The following is an 18,352-nucleotide window of genomic DNA, read 5'->3' on the forward strand; positions in this document are numbered from 1 at the left end:
ACATTTGTTCTGTGGGTGAGCAAATTATTGCTAGAATGAGACAGGGATCAGCAACAATAGTTCCATTTGCATTTCTTGTTTTTACAGGTAAGTTCTCAGAAAACTTGGATAGGAATGAAAGATTTGTTATGGAATTGTCATTAACATATTTAAACTTCTTTCAAGTTACAATCTGAAAATCACAAATTGATACATCATACCAGTGTTTTTAATGATGTTAGCTGGAAACTCAATTCAGTTTACCTTTAATTTTGCTCGATTGTAAACCATTTGAATTGCTGAGAATTTGTTACCCAGCTATTAGAATCATTCACTATCTTAACATTGAAAACAATATTTCTAATTATCTTTTTGGAGCCCCAGAGCCTTTTACAACACAGAGATATACAACAAATCTCTGCCCTTGAAGGAACATACACTGCAGGTGCTCCTTCATCCACAATGCGATTAAGTCTTATTAAGCTCATCTAAGTTGAAAATAATCATACATCTGAAGTGTGTGTTTAAATTAGGATATTTTCAATTTATAATGAGTTTATCCCTCATGACAAGTTGAGAAGTGTATTGAATGAGTATGGCTACTTCAACATCATAAAGTCAAAAAAATTGTAAGTCAACCTTCTTAAGTTGGAGATTTCTTGTAACGTGGATGGGACAATAGGATAATGAACATTAAATTTAATAACTAAGCAAATCATAAAGTATATTAAAAGGTGATAAGTGCTCTAGAAAATATTTAAAAAGCATTTAAATAGAGTATACAAATGGTGGACTAGAGTTTAAGTGGGTGTAATATTAAATAAAATGAGGAAAGTCTAATTGAGAAACTGATATTTGAATCTTTACCTCTGTAAAGGGATTATATTCAGCTCTTGTATTTCTTCCTAAGACCAACGTAATTTTAATGCACTATTAATTATAACATTATATGTCTAATTTATCACTGTTAGCCCTCTCTGAAGCTCTTTCTTATTCTGTTTTAATTGTGGCTACAAAGTCATTAACCAATTTGATTTCAGCAAAATAATTTTTTTAGTGTAAGTATCCTACTTGAAAGCATGATAGGTATGCCCTCTCAGGACTTCTCAAAGGCAAATTGTTACTGTTGGTTAGAAAAAAGCTTTGTTTTCAGACAAAGACCTTCTTGTACAATTTACATTGTGCCATTCATTGTTCTATGACTGTGAATAAATAGAATCTTGCACTCTTAGCCTGGAATTTTATTTGTTTCCTTTAAGCTTCTTTCTTCCTAACTCTTATTTATAGAGATAGAATTGGTGGCAAAAACAGTGATTTCTCCAGAATTTGGAAAATAATTATGAGTATTCTTAACTTAGGGCAATATAGTTATTTACATAAGTGCAATAAGATTCTGCTTTCTTTTGTAACAGGACAGTTGAAGAAACTGGTTATTTTGCGAAAGCTTTGACTGGAATAATGTGCTGTCCTTCCAACTTGACTTATAAGGCCAATAAAAGCCTCTTGGGAAAACTGGCCTCATACTTTGTCTACACAGTCTCCATACAGGGTTCATGGGCTGTGGTAGGTAAAGAATGTCACTTTCTGACAAGCCCAGGAGCCCCAGGGTAACTTGGGACCTCAAGAGAAGAGGAATTTGCTCAATTCATGGTTATTTGAGGGTATAAACCCATGGCTGGGCTTGGCTTTAAAGTTTTTTCTGTGATTTATTTTATGGAACAGAGTTCCATCAAAGCCAACTTAAAAAGCCTATTAGAAAATAATTATTTTTGGCTGCACGCGGTGGCTCATGCCTGTAATCCCAGCACTTTGGGAAGCTGAGGCTGGCAGATCACTAGGTCAGGAGACCGAGACCATCCTGGCTAACATGGTGAAACCCTGCCTCTAAAAAAAAAGAAAGAAAGAAAGAAAAGGGAAAAAAAGCAAAAAAAGAAAATAATTATTTTTCCTGAACTTTATACAAATAATCAGGTCAAGTATAATAAAGCCAATAGGTGTTATCATTATTTGCCTTTAGTTAAAATCGGAGACTAGAGAGAGAAAAACAAAATGTTTCAAGAACTATGGTACACCTGTTATTAGATTCAAGGCTCACCTGTTGTATTTAAGTTTTTTTCTGCAATTTAGACTAACACTGCTTATTCCTGTGAACCAACCAGTGATCTCTTGCTGCTCAGAAGAAACAAGAGAAACAGGTAATGTAAAAAATCTAGATCAATATTCTAACTTTATAATGTTTATTTATTTTCTATTGTTCTTATTTTATTTATTTTTTTAAGTGAATGCAAGTTTATTAAGAAAGTAAAGGAATAAAAGAATGGTTACTTCATAGGTAGAGCAGCCCCCAGGGCTGCTGGTTGCCCAATTTTATGGTTATTTTTTGATTATATGCTAAACAGGGGGTAGATAATTCATGAGTTTTCCAGGAACAGCATAGGCAATTACCAGAACTCAGGGTTCTTCCCCCTTTTTGACCACATAAAGTAACCTCCTGACATTGCCATGTCATTTGTAAACTGTTGTGGCATAGGTGAGAGTACCTGCTAATACATTACAATTAGTGTATAATGAGCAGTGAGGATGACCAGAGGTCACTCTTGTTACCATCTTGGTTTTGGTGGGATTTGGCTGGCTTCTTTACTGCAAACTGTTTTATCAGCAAGGTCTTTATGACCTGTGTCTTGTGCTGATCTCCTATATCACCCTGTGAGTAACAATGCCTAACTTCTACTGAGAATTCAGTTTATTGAGTAAACCACATAACATTTTTAAGAACAAACAACCATGATCTTCATTTGAAAATGACAATATCCTTATTCAAACGCTTTGAAAATTAATCAGTGTTATATAACAGTAGTAAAATACATAGGATATTCATACAATGGAAATTACTCAACAATTAAAATAAAATGGTACAAGCTACTGATAAATACTAAATGTGAGAATCTCACAGATTCTATGTTTAGTAAACTACGCTAGACACACAACATTATATGCCATACAATTTCTTTTATATGAATTTCTAGACTAGGCAAAACTAATTCAAAGAAAGATTTCCTCTGGGGTGTGTAGAGTTGATTAAGAAGGGGCATAAGGGGGGTAGGTGGGAAAAAAAAAGAAGGGGCATAAGGGAACTTTCTGAAGTGAAGGTAATATTCTGTACATTGATGGGGTTTGGATTACACAGATGTAGGCATTTGTCAAAAAAATCAATAAATGTTCATTTGGGACTTGTACCTCTCATTGTAGAAAATTCTATCTTTGAAAATACCATGAATAAAATATAATTAATATTTCTTCTTCTTACTAAGACATTCTTATTACTTAAATGAGGAAAAAAGATGAACTGGATTACATCAAAATCCCTTTATGACCCTTTAATTATTGGCTGAACGTATGAAAAGAAGGGAGGCTTCTTTCCATCATTTTTATTTTGTTGCGCTGTGTTTTTACCTCTGGCATTCCTTGAGGAGAGAAAGCACTGAAAGGTGGCACAATATCTGAAACATTTTCATATCCTGGAGGAGGTGGTTCAAATAATGATGTATTGAAAATCTACAGAAACAAAATATCATAATCAAAAATAAATCAGTTAAAGTTTGATTACTATAATCAAACAAAAAAATGCATATTATCTTTTATATCAATAGAGAGTGAATCAATCTTTCAGGATTTTGATGATAATATCAGATACCCAGCACTGTGCTAGAAGCTGTAAGGAATTCATGAGCTCAGTACATCACAGGCTCTGTTCTCAGAATGGTAAGGTCTATTCAAACAAACAAAACTAAAACCCTCCACCAATAACTAACAATTGACCAGACAAAAAACAATTATAAAATAAGTACGATAGAAAGAAAAACTCAGAAGAGGTAAAAAGATAATCTTCCAAAGGAATACTGAATACTGTAAACTGTATACTGACATAAGAATCAGAAATTGATTTTCTGTAAGTGGCATACATACTAAGCTAGTGTAAATAAAAGCCTAAATATGTGGTTGCTTCACAGGAGGTCACAAGTAGATAAAACTTACCAATTACTTAAGAGAACTTGTAAGCACTAGCTTTTGATTTCAGAGAAAAATTTTAATCCCCAAATAAAATGCAACTTTGTATAGTAATCACAATCATTACAATAGTGCTTAATCATCTAGGAACAAATATTAAATTTACTTCAAAAAAAAGTACACGTTTGGGGAATCCACAATTGGCCATATCCAGTTTCTCCAGAAAACATATGTACTGAAAAGAATGAAAAACAGTGAACCAAATATATATATCTTTTTAAGCTTATAACAGAATTGGAAAAAATAGTAAGAAATGTTCAGAAACAAAAAAAATAAATAAATAAAAATAAAATGAAAGCAAGAATCCTGAGAGTTAGCATAAAAGTTGGCTTTGCCTTAGTGGGATCTATCAAAACCTATGACCCATGAAAAGGATGCAGGAGTTAAGAGTCTAGAGGTGGTTCAAATAACGGAACCTAACAGAAGACTCTGCATAAAACTGGTCTAAGAAAAACAATATCCTTTAGGGATACATTCAAAATAAACTTGCTCCGTAAAAAGTAATGGCTTAGGGTAAAGCAGGAAAAAAGAGTTCCAGATAATTCATAACACTACAAATTTCCATTCACTGTTTTTATAGTATGCTTCAAACTAAAATGTTTATTTTGAAGCAGTGCCAGGTTTGTAGTGCTCCCTGGGGCCTAAGAGAAATGATCAGGAGGAAACAGCCTTCAACTTAGCCTTAAAGAATTCCCATGAAGTCTAAAGGAGAAGAACTGAGAGCCACAAAATCACCAAACACCTCCTAAGTATTATGGAAAAGAGCCAATGAAAAGAACAGAGTAAAATTACACCTGTTATTTTATACACCATATATTTATGGTACATATCATATACATGATATTGAACTGAAATTTAAATTAAAATTAAGGCCAGGCTGGGCATGGTGGCTCATGCCTGTAATACCAGCATTTATATCTAATTAGTAAAGAAAACAGACAAATGACAGCACATTAAGGAAAATGGAGAGTTTAGCCAAATAATAAGCAAACTCAAACTAATGTACAAATATAAAATATTAAACCAAACAACCCTCAAATACATGGTTTTCCCATAGAAACACAGAACATTTATAGAAATTGAGCACATATTGGGCTCCAAAGGAAGCCTCAGCAATTGTCAAAGGATTAGTGTCCTACAAACCACATTATTTGATCTTAATATATTCAATCTGGAGATGAGATCAAACAGATAACAAGAAAAAGCTTTATATTCAAAAATTTTTAAAAATAGTTAATAGTTCGAGGATCAAATAAGAAAATATGAAAATTTGAAAATACTTAAATATTAATAATAACTAAACTACTCCTAATCCAAATTTGTAAGATTTAGTTGAAGTTGAAGGGAAACTAAAGGGAAAGTAACAGCTCTAAATACTCATATTAGAAATGAAGAAAGGCTGAACATCAGAAAGTTAAGCATTCTACCCAGGATTTTGCAAAGAACAGCAAAGTAAACACAAAGAAAATAAAAGAGGCAATTATAAAATGAGAACAGAATTAATAAAATGTAAAGCAAAGATAGATGAGAAAAGACTGCCAAACCCACAGTTTATTCTCTGGATACACTAGTAAATTCGATATATCCCTCTCAAGAACAGTAATAAAAACATAGCAAAGGCACAAATAAATCATATCAATTATTTAAAACAGACACATCTACAAATGCAGCACAGATTCAAAAACATAAGAAAATACTAGGAACAACTACACCATAAATTTGAAAACTTACATGAAATGGAAAATGCATTTTATGAAAACTGACATAAGAATACATTAAAAAAAATCTAGTCATATAGTCATATAACAATAAGGTCATATATCAAATAATAAAAATTATTATATGACATAAAATAATCATATGACAATAAAGTCATTTAACAAATAATAAAAATTGTTATATGACACAAAATAGTCATATAACAACCAATAAAGAAATTAAACCAGTAGTTTAAAGTTTTCCACAAAACTGAATCAAGGTCAACTGGTTTTCTTTGAATTTGAAGGATTAAATGAAAAGATAATTACAACAAAACCTATTTCAGAAAATATTAAAAATCCAACCCATTTTAGAAGACAAGTATAATATTGAAATTATAACCCAACAAATAGATTACAAAAACAGAGACTAAACATGCTATGGGTATAAACAGAATATATATCAATATGTGAATTTAAAACCCTAATACTAATACTGCAAGTTCAAAAAATGTAAGATTATGCTAACATTAGAATATCACTGAATGTCATCTGCAGATCAAGAAAGAAAAATCGCATGCTTATCTCAAAATAAAAATGTGTTTAATGTAAATCCATGTAGCAAAAAAATTTAGTATACGTGGAAATAATGTGCATGAAAATAACCAGAAAAAGAAAATAGTAAATGTCATAATTAATCGTGAAAAAGAATTAAAGGTATTTCCTTCAAGATCAGAAGAAAGTTAAGGATACCTACTGTCAAAACTTCTTTTCAACATTATACTGTATAGGTCTTCGCCAGTGCAGTAATAAAAGGGGAGGAATTTGGGGATGAGGAATGGATCTGGGCAGATTTTATATTGTACTAATTACAGCAGTAGCTATTTTCCCTTTCAGAGGCTGAGAGAAGCTAAAATGAAACCATATTAACTACTACTCCCCAAATCCCCACATCTTCCAAATTTCCCATCTTTTTTCTGTGATTCACATAAGATATGAAATCATACGAACCACTAGGCAAGATTAGAAGGGAAATTATGCTAAGGTGCAGTAAAAATCAATCAAGGAACAAAGTCATTCTACAAGCATGTTTTCCAGGCAAAGGAATATTCAAACTTGTCTCACTTGATTTGCCTTTATGGTAACCAATTTTGCAGCACCACTATGCCACACTGAATCTTACAGCAAGTTTATGAGCTATTCTCACAACTAAGAAAAGTCTTTTAATGTCAAGGGGATGACTTTTTGGTTGACTTTAGCAAAGACAGATTATGTTTCAGTCTTAGAGCATTTCCTACTTTCCAAAATGCACTAGTCTCAAATTATATATTCTGAGTATAACTAAAACAACATTAGTTTACAATTTCTGTTTACTTTTTGTGACATAAAACATGTCAATATATAGTTCAATCTATGTGGTATGTTATTTCTGCATAAACAAAGGTGAAAAAATGTCTCTGTATACATTAAAAATATTTAATAGGATCCTCAAAATACTAATCATATTTGTTGCCTATGGGATGGAAAGCTTATCTTTTTTGTGCAGAGGTATAAAAACAATCATAGTTTATTACATAGCTCAGCTGTGAACTGTTATTCATAACAATTAAATTGAACTGAGAGATGGGAGATAGTAAGATAACATGGTGGTTGGGGTCAAGAAATGAACAGGGAGCTGACTTGTCACAATGGCAATAGATAATGTCTACATCTGAAATAAAAGTAATATAAGCATATAATTTATAGTAATAGATATAAATATCAAAAGAATGAACTTATAGTTGAATAACGATTGCCTCTGGAAAGAAGAAAATAGAGAAAAAGTAAGCCACTCAGGAGAATTACGGAATTATGTACATATATAACTTGGATAAAAATAAAAATGAAGTGATAAAATTTTTAAACATTAAGAAACTAGGTATCTAACACTATTGGGGGGGGGAGGAAATCTCCCAAATCAAATTCCTAGAGGATTCATTTTGTATTATGTAACAGCCTTTGGTAACATTATGAATACTTGTAATACAAAAGTAAATAATGAAATAAAATAAGCAAGGATACAGTCAAAACTGGGAAGTGAAGAGGAAGGGAAAAAGAAGAAAAAACAACATAGCATGACCCACTTAAAAAAATAAACTAAAATATATTATATGTCTGTTTGTTCCACATTGTACATAGACAATTCCCAAATTTGATAGACCAAGTAGAGGTTTAGGCATATGTATACTTTTAACATTGTCAATATTTTATTTCTTTAAATAATTTTTCTGAACATATTTTAAAGACCCCTTGGTATTTAGTTGTATAGATATGCCACCATTATTTAACAAACATTCTTAGACTATATAATGTGCAACTGTATTTTCTTTTAAGTATAAAATATGTTAGTTTTTTTTTTGTTGTTGTTTGTTTTTTTGACGAGTTTTGGTCTTGTTGCTGTCCAGCTGGAGTGCAATGGCGTGATTTCGGCTCACCTCAACCTCCACCTTCCAGATTCAAATGATTCTCCTGCCTCAGCCTCCCAAGTAGCTGGGATTACCAGAGCCTGCCACTATGCCCAGCTAATCTTGTATTTTTAGTAGAGATGAGGTTTCTTCATGTTGGTCAGGCTGGTTTCGAACTCCTGATCTCAGGAGCCGCTTCAGCTTCCCAAAGTGCTGGAATTACAGGTATGAGCCACAATTCCCAGCTGCTTTTTTTCAAGGTGGAGTCTTGCTATGTTGTTCAAGCTGGTCTGCAACTCCTGGCTCAAGTAATCATCCTATTTCAGCCTCCCAAGTGGCTGAGATTAGAGGAACATGCCACCATGCCTGGCTTAATAATATTTTTTAAAGTTATATTGTTAAGTACTATGATTTAGAGCAGTAGTTAATATGAAAAGCTCCAAATCACATTAGGAAATTTAGTATGGAATTATATCACTTACTGTAAAACATAACAACAATTAAGAAGAGACTAATTCATTAGTCAATAAAAGGAAATTATTGACTTACTTTGAAAAAAAATTAAATACATACTTAAATTACATGACATTTTCAGTTCACCGATTAAACTGGACATAATTCAAGTTATATATCATTTAGAATGCTCAGTAAAAAAGGAAGTTATCCAAATTGAAATAGACTCTTCCACATACAGTAGCTCTAAAACTAAGGTATGTTAAGTAGAGATGAATATATGTTATATTTTGTGATCTTTCATATTGAACATACATCATGATAATAAATATCTCAACTTATCTCCATTGCCTTCTCTTTCTCAGGTATATGCCCCAACTTGCAAACAAGATTGCAAATTCTTTAAATACCATGCTAAAGACTTTGCCTTCAAACTTGTCCTCTCCAAATGTCCACACACAAGTTCTTGGCACAAAGCTCAACCTGGTCAGTTGAGACACAATCATTAAGTACCAATAAAAAGTTGCTCGGTCAAACTACATACTGGATCCCTGAATGCCCCAGCAACTCCAAATCTGGGCAGTATCTTTATAGATTAAACCTATCAGCTGGGCTTGGTGGCTCAAGCCTGTAATCCCAGCACTTTGGGAGGCTGAGGTGGGCGGATCACCTGAGGTCAGGAGTTCGAGACCAGCCTGACCAATATGGTGAAACCCCATCTTTAAAAAAAAAGAAAAGAAAAAAAAAAAACCTATCAAAAATGCATGATGAAAACCCATCTCTACTAAAAATATAAAAATCGGCCAGGTGTGGTGGCGCACACCTGTAATCCCAGCTACTCAAGAGGCTGAGGAAGGAGAATCCCTTGAACCTGGGCGGCAGAGGTTGCAGTGGGCCAAGACCGTGCCATTGCACTCCAGCCTGACCAACAAGACAGACTCCATTTCAAAAAAAAAGTATCTCTTTTATAGTTGCCTGGAAGTTTACAAGTATATCATATTTGATACTGGCGTGTAGTCGTAAAAAATAAAAAATAGCAACTGTTATCAAGCATTAATTTCTCAGAATCTTTCTAAAACATCACATAAAACTTAAGCATCACAAGAAAGTAGTTGACATGGATAATAAGATATTAAAGATATTCACAAGATCCAATAATATTGATTTCTATTAATATTTAGAGATGGGATAGAGCATTATTTTATATAAGATATTTGAAAAAGAATACATGGGGGAATGCTTCTTTTATTCTTTCTTTTTTTTTTTTTTACCTCATTTCCATCTTCATCAATTATTGAGATGTAGTTGGGCTGAGTCTTATTTGGGTAGGACAAGAGGACATCATAATGAGCTAGGTCAACAGAATCCAGGCCAAATTCTTTCCACTGGGATTGAATCTGCTTTGCAAGCTGAAAATTTTGTTCTGTTCCTGCTAAATGTGGTATCCGTGTAAAATTACTGGTGAACAAAAATTGAAAGTGGTTAGATATTAATGATTAGTTAACCTTTATTCCAAATCAACAACAAAATAAAGCAGATTTACACAAAAATACCTTGAACTGTGATATGTTAAAAAATTGAAGTGGTACTATTATTGCATGTAATAGATTTCCAGTCTGCTTTGAAATTTTTATGCTGTAACTTGTACTAAATCAAGAGAAAAACTGGAGAAACTGATCTTTGTGAGTGTCATTATGTGCAATCCTATGCCTATATCCTCGTATGGTAGATTAATAAAGTGTTATATTCTTCCTTAAGACCTATACATCTTAGAACGTGCATGGAATTATCTGTTTATATCACTGAGTAAAATACTGAAACAGATAAAAATATTTTATCCAAAAGACCAAGGTGTGACATGGCAAGAATTACTAATAATTACATTTATCTAAACACTGAGAGCTATAGACAAGTGATAAACTTTTTTATTAGCAATCACTTATAAAGTATCTTCATCAGAGAATAATCTGAATGTATTGACACAAGTTCAGAATGAATCACTTGCACTCCATCTATCATACAGAGTATAATACACTTTAAATGAATGTCAATAATTAGTCTGAAGAGGAATATCTTTAACAAAGAAACTATGTGGCTAAAACTTAGCTACCAGAAATATTTTCAGGAGAAGACTGATTTCTCATTTAATATATTTAGTTTCTGGTGCTTTTGATTGTTTTAAATTTCTCCCTCCTGGGAAATTTCTCATTTCCCTGGAGAGCTCGTTAGTAAGTATTTTTAACTTAAGCCCTTAAATATATGACGAGATATTATGTAGCATGAATATATATGTGTGTATATATATGTGTATATATATATGTATGTATATATGTGTATGTATATATGTGTATATATATATGTGTATATATATGTGTGTATATATATATATGTATATATACGCACACACACACACATATGTATTTCTAGTTCATAAACTTTTGGAACTTCATAAATTTCTACTTCTAAATATGTAGTTTTCTAAAATCGACATATTCTATCCTTATGGTGATTTAAAAAAAAACACAATAAGCTACATGACTATGATAATCCCAACTTCAAGGTTCATTTTACCTTGTATCTTAATTGTTTTCATTTGGTGAATCAACAATGAATTAAATTGACTCAGTTTTTTAAAACTGGAATTTCCTGTAACTTGCTTACTTTTAATAATTACCTTAAAGTTCTTTAAATTGCATTTATAAAAATAGCATTAAAATCCTCATTTGGTAAACAGTTAGGGACACAACATCTTACACAGAATTTCTAATATGTAAAATATGGCAACAAAAAGAGCACAAACATAAGAGGCAGCTAAGGATTCTCTATGCCTTATCAGTGTGCACCTGCAGGGAAAACGGAAAAACAGCCAACATGTTGCTATTTTCTTCTAATAAAAAGATCACAACTGTAATGTAACTAATGTCAAATGCAGATTTCCTGAAGTGCCAGCTATGCCTCTGTCCCTGCAAGGAAAAGGAATTACTATGAGGAATCTTGAACCTACTAACAAAAAGGAGGGAGAAAATCATTATTAGGCTTTGCTACTATAAGCAAATTTTCTTGTAATGGTGTTGTCACTACCAACTAGGAAACAACATTGTGCTATTACCATGGTTTTGGCTCACTCATCTGAAGCAAAACAGATCCCGGAAAAGAGTAGTAGAAAAAAAGATCCATTGCTAATGCTAAATAAATTAATTAGTATAAATCTCGTAAGTGGTATATTACAGGTGTTGTCATTAACTCCGTATGCAACCCTAGCTGTGTCTTTTGTTTCTCATCTGTATATGGGGAGAACGTCACTAACTCATTACTTCACAAAGACTTGAGACTCAATTAGATTGCGTATTAAACAGCACTTCTCAATGATTTTAATCACTTGACATGTGTGTCACAAGTTGTTGAACCTACTAGAATATCAAATTTTGTTAAATAAATGAAAATAAAATTACTATTTTACAATTTTTCCCAAATAGCCAAATTCTGTTTATATATCTCTGTAGGGCTGATTTAAATATGTTCCTGGTATTGTCACGTTATCTCATCTTTCTTTCTTTTTTCTTTTTTTTTAAGAGATAAGTGTCTCATTCTGTTGCCAGGCTAGAATGCAGTTGTGCAATCAGAGCTCACTAAAACCTGGAGCTCCAACCTCCTGAGTATGTAGGACTACAGGCACATGTCAACATGCCCAGATAATTTTAAAAAGGATTTTGTAGAGACAGAGTCTCACTATGTTGCCCAGGCTGGTCTCAAACTCTTGAACTCAAAGGATCTGCCTGTCTTGGCCTCCCAAAGGACTGAGATAACATGGGTGAGCCACTATGTCTGACTACATTAACTCAGTTCTTAAAGAGAGCTACTGTTATTTCTGTTTTAGTACACTTCATATTGTTTACAAATAATGTGGCAGTGTTTCCAAGAGTTAAAGATGACTTGAAGACATTTAGTAAAAGATGGCATTAGCTGAGCATGGTGGCATGTACCTGTAGTCCTACCTACTGGAGGGCTGGAGCTCCAGGCTGCAGTGAGCTATGATTGTGTCACTGCACTCCAGCCTGGCAAGAGTGAGACCCTGCCTGAAAAAACGAAAAACAAACAAAGTGATAATGTGACAAGACAGTACTTGGAACATATTTAAACCAGCCTGACAGAGATCGCAAATGGATTGTTGCTATTCTGTAAAATGTGTAAATTCTTAATTCTCACCTTTTTTTTTTTTTAACGAATTTTGATATTCTAGTATCAACAAATTACTTGTGACACACATCTCTCTCAAGTCATTAAATAAATTAAGAAGTGTAGTTTACTATGTGATTTCATTGGGCCTATATATCTCTATTCAAATACACACCAATAAAATTATGAGACCAAAAATCTAAAATGCCTTTTAAAACAATGTTATCTTGCAAAACAGGGTAGAGAAGGAAAATCCCTCTAGAGAGGTGCAAAATAGTAAACAGATCTGTAAATTCAACTGGGTGTTTTCAAAGAAGGGAAAACACAGACAACCCTGTGCCCCAAGGCAGAGTGAAAACAAGCTGTTCCTAATTAATCCTCCCATTGACGACTGAGGCAGATATTTCAGAAGCAATGGGGGCTTTTAAGAGCAGAACAAAAGATGATAAAGGGGGACAAGAGGTCGGGGCCTTTAATAGTCCGTGTCCCACGGGTTTATGTTAATTGAAGGCTCTCTGATGGAAAAATGGCAATTGGAAATCTGGAGAGTTTAGGAGGCTTCTGGAGAGTCTGTGGTCCTTGGAGGGATGAAAGTGAATTCTTTCAATCTTTCTTTTGTGGGTTAATGCTGAATATCGCCCTGAGTTTTGGCTAGCGGAGCTTGGTTAGGGATGTGGAGAATAAACAAGAAGCTGACTGCTTAATCTTGCTTGAGGATCCCAAAAGAGAAATAAAGAAAGGCATTTATTTTTCTTCTTTGTTGGTCAATCTATGTCACAAATTAGTGGTACAGGTAGACAGGAGCAAGGCAGGAGAGGGCTTTCCCCCGACCCACTGGAGTGTCAGGTGATGGTTCCAAAATAATCCCATGGCTTCTCTAAAAATGGTAATTGAGCAGTGCCAGGGAGAGATCACCTCTTGACGCTCCATACCTGTTAACATCAAAATCTTAATTGAATGCAGACTCCCGGGAGAAGCAACTCCCTGGGCATGCGTGTTAGCGACAAAAATGGTGCAGTAGGATCTTCCGGGCATACACCAGAAAAATGAACAGAGCCTCAGGTGAGCATATGTGTACCTCCCTAAACGCTGGGGCTTACTTCCTAAGGGTTAGGACGGCTCTGCACATGAGGACAGCCCACCACCCTAAGGGAAGAATTGTGGGAAAGAGGTGAGCTTAAAAAAGTCTCAGGATCACAGTTACGTCGGGCACTTGGCCTTCTCTCACCTTCATGTGCCCGCTTGGATCTCTTCCAAGCTCACCTTCCTTTCTTTCTTGTTATAAGACCTTTTAAAGTAAGCTTCCATTCCTGCTCTGGAACTTGCCTCAGTCTCTTTTTCTGCTTTATGTCTCCGTTGAATTCTTTCTTCTGAGGAGGCAAGGACTGAAGTTGCTATCGACCTTATGGATCTGCTGCTGGTAACCTGGGGTAACTCGGATCTCTTCCACCACAAATATTGGGGAAGGAAGAAAGGTGGAACAGCAGTTCTGTCCGGGAGTAAAGACCATACCTTGCCGGACCTCCACTTTTACTATACCTACTATGCATGATTATAGTGGAATAAGTGCAAGAGGCAGAGGAGGGGTTTCCACAAAGAGAAGTTTGAGCTTCAGAGTCTCACATTTAAAAGGGCCCTTCCAAAGACCTGAGTGGTATCCTATTAATTTTTCTTTATAGTTTTAATTCTATTGTAATTAATACAAACATATCTGTATGATTATGTGTGCACATCTATGCATACTGATGTGTGTGTGTGTGTGTGTGTGTGTGTGTGTGTGTGTGTGTGTGTGTAATGGTCTTTTTATTTATAATTACAATTTTTATTCACCAGGGAATCCTGGAATCATTAGAAGGACTTCAAGGATTTTTGGAAACATGAGCTAATTTGTAAAAACCCGCAAAAGGGATCTCACGCTTACAAAAAAGCAAGTATTTGAATCAATTATATATAGTAATTCTAAATGAGTGTTTATTTTTGGTGATTTCTAAAATTTACTTATTTATCTCTTTTGTTCTCCACTGGAAATAGCTATTTCAAAACGTAAGGAACCAGTCTTTAAAATATGCCAAATATATGCTCTTTGATTTCATCCATATCATAATAAGATCATCATTCCCATTTTACAGATGTGGAAGAGAGGGCTCAGAAAGGTTTAGTTTCATCCGAAGTATTAATAGGCAAAGATGGAATTAAAACTCAATTCTAACTCCAAAGTCCATTTTTTTAAAACTAAAATACATTATCTTTCTCTAAAGCGTGAATCAGCAAACTAGTTTCCACTGACCAAATCTGGTCCACTACCTGTTTTTGTACAGTCCACAAGCTAAGAATGGTTTTTATATTTTAAATTGGTTTTAATAATAATAATATTTTGACACATCGATTATATGAAATTCAAATTTCAGCCAGGCACGGTGGCTCACGCCTGTAATCCAAGCACTTTGGAGGCCAAGGTGGGTGAATCACCTGAGGTTGGGAGTTCAAGACCAGCCTGACCAACATGGTGAAACCTCGTCTTAAAAAAAAAAAGAAATTCAAATTTCAGTGCCCATAAGTTTTATCAGAACTGACACATTGTTTGTGTACTTTCTGTGACTTCTTTTGTGCTGCAATAGCAGAGCTGACTAGCTGTAACTCAGATCAGCTGACCTATAAAGGCTGGCCCTTTTACAGAAGAAGTTTGCTGACTCCTGCTCTAAATCTCTGTAATGACAAAGTTTAACTGAAAGTATAATCCTCCTCAGATGAAACGTGATACAAGATCTTCAATAAATAAAACTTTAAGAAAAATGCCAGTTCCTATATCTAAAATATTGAACCAAAACAGAATGATAAATGTTTCTAACAACTTGTCCATATAAACTTTCGAGAATGTGCTTACTATAAGAACTTCTTGATGTTCTCAGCTTTCAGTTCATCCAAAAATACTTTCATATTGTACTTTGGAGTAATGTTAATAGGTTCATTGGAAGATTTTATAAACCACCCTGAAAAATATATCCAAAAATAGGCATGAGATGTGAGCTCATAGATAGCACTTATTTTTTTTTATTATTGTTGTATTGATCATTTGTAAAAAATTATCAGTTACCTCGGACACTAGGTGAGATTTTCTGAAGTTTAATTTCTCTTGTCTACTTTCACTGGAAAAAAATCATGCAAACTGATTTTTAAGTTACAAACCAATTGTAATATATTTTTAATCCAACTTCAATGATAGTTATTACTGTTATTCTAAGAAATGTTTTATGCGGCAATAAGTACTAAAATAAAATGACATTAATGTTTTAACTAATGGTTATATAAACAGGATCTCCTGAAAATGAAGGTAAAAAGGAGATCCACCTTCTACCTGCATAAACATTCTATCTTCAGTGACTGCTCTTCTGCTGACTCAGAGTAAGCATTTAATACATTTTTATAATGAATTATGAATATATTTCAAGTACATAAATTATTTCCAAGTGTTGAAAGGAATTCAGACTTCTAATTTGCTCTGATTCTGAAACTAAAACAAAATGCTGTGAGCGTTTGTGTTTCCAGTGAAGTAGGCTTGAGAAATCCAAGTTCAGAAAGCTACAATGAAACTACAATTTACCCAACCTCTCTGCCAGACACCCAGTGCAGCATAGGCGACCAGAAGAAATGGATAGCTAGATCCTGCAGTCATTAGACCTTGCAGTTGGCTTTTAACCTGAAGAAGATAAGGCAAGATTCCAGGGTTTATTTTGAGAAATTACAGGATCTGGGAATGAAATCATTACAAAATTAGCACCCAGCCAGCTTTCATGGAGCTTTCTAATTATTAATTATTCAAGTTACTAATCACATGCATACAAATGCACATACATATATACATAGACATCGAAATACATGATTGGGCACAAACGATAATAAGATTCCACCTGTGCATAAAACAGAAAGACTTGGATTAGAGTGAGGGATCAGGGAACAACACACTGAGGATGAGATGCTTGAACTGAGATCTGAAAAATGAACACAATGAAGAGGATGGAGGCCTGTAGGGGGAGGGGAGAGCGAAGAATCCTAGGGGGTCAGAGTCGGACATCAGTAAAGAACTCTGTGTTAGCCACTGAGCAGGGAATACAGGGATGGGAGTGAGGGCAATACCAGGAAGAGTAAAACCCTTTTAAGAGACAAAGATTGTTATGAGCACAGTGTGTGGTTCAAAATCTTTTAACAACCCCGAGGTTATATAGCAAGCTAGTAGAAGAGATTGAATTTGTTTAAATCCAGCTGGTCCATGTCCTGTTCTTCTAAATCCCGAAAGAGGGTCAAGAATTCCAAGCAGGAGTGGACCTCCTGGTGATACCTTAGACTAGTCCTATGCATTAAAGTCCAATGAGGAGCGTCTTGGTAAAAGAAGAAATAAAATGCCAAAAATCCCAGCACTGTGCTAGGAGATTTACATGCTGTATTGTTTCCTATTACTAATAATTTGCAGATAATATTATCCTCACCATAAAGTAGGGAAACTAACGCTGAGAGGGACTCGGTAGCTTGTTCAAGGCCACTAAGAAGTGGCAAAGTCAAATCTGGAATTTAATAAAAGAGTCTGAGCTGGCCTGTGCGGTTTGGATTAAGTCTGCAAATCAGTACACAGGAAAAAACGCGAAAGACCTGCTGGTAAAGAGCTGTCCAGATCGCTGACCTGGTTCACCCAGTTTCCAAACTTGCCTCTGTTACTTCCAAGCACAGAAAGCGCAGAGAAAAAAACTTCCTGTGCAGCACTGTGCTGAATTCTACCTTACACCTGAAACAGTACGACCGGATAAAACACCCCAAACAAGTCTTGGTGCACCGCTCCCTAGCTGACCTGGTTCAGCAGCCCCCAGAGTTTGGCGCTGGTCCTAAACCTTTAAAGTGCCCTGTCTTGCAGGGCTCCAGCAGGTGAAACCTTCCTACGGTCCAGTTCCACCCTCAACCTGAGTGACTGTCCTACAAGCAGCTTGTCGAGAACTCAGCAATGCAGCATTCCCAGCGAACTCGAGGGGTGCTCACCCCACATTACCCGACCCTAATCGCGGCCCCTGGGGAAGACCAGCAACAGGACCCCAGTCAGCAGCCGAACCGCGGAGTCGCTGCGCCGCGGCACCAGGGGGAAGACTGCAAGGTTTGCTTGGCGAGGTGCGTGCGTCCCTACCGAAGAGGAAGCCGAGGATAAAGAAGCCGCCGGCCAGCCCCAGCGCTCCAGCGCACAGCCAGCGCGGGCGGCGAGCGGAGACCGCACCAGGATCGGTTTCGTGCAGGAGATTCCACATCTCGGTGCGAGCGGAGCCGGCCTCCCGGGACCGCGCCTGTGCTGCTGCTGCTCCACGGCGCCCCTCCACTCACCAGGCGGGGTAAAGTCTCTCTCACTAATGCCTCACTTATCAGCCCTGGAGGCTGGAATTCGCTCCCTGCCCTGGGGTCCAGTTTCAGAAACGCGATAGCGGCGTTTCTAGAGTGCCCTGAACCAATCTGAGCGAGAGGGAGGCAGTATCTGAATGCAGAAGGAAATCCGGCCCCTTT

The 18,352-nt window shown here is 35.5% G+C and overlaps 1 protein-coding gene across 1 annotated transcript in view; it reads right to left on the bottom strand.

Moving 5' to 3' along the window:
- The window catches only part of FOLH1B (folate hydrolase 1B), a 60,442-nt gene extending 42,090 nt beyond the window's left edge, over nt 1–18,352 (bottom strand). Inside the window, exons 1-4 of the mRNA XM_017510395.1 lie at nt 17,985–18,352; nt 15,702–15,807; nt 9,913–10,099; nt 3,433–3,534 (exon numbers count right to left, since the gene is read on the bottom strand). Of these exons, the coding sequence (XP_017365884.1) occupies nt 3,433–3,534; nt 9,913–10,099; nt 15,702–15,807; nt 17,985–18,102 (513 nt within the window). The 5' untranslated portion in view covers nt 18,103–18,352. The remainder of the gene's footprint in view (nt 1–3,432; nt 3,535–9,912; nt 10,100–15,701; nt 15,808–17,984) is intronic.

The sequence above is a fragment of the Cebus imitator genome, unplaced genomic scaffold (genome assembly GCF_001604975.1).
Source record: "Cebus imitator isolate Cc_AM_T3 unplaced genomic scaffold, Cebus_imitator-1.0 Scaffold438, whole genome shotgun sequence".
NCBI classification, from domain to species: domain Eukaryota; kingdom Metazoa; phylum Chordata; class Mammalia; order Primates; family Cebidae; genus Cebus; species Cebus imitator.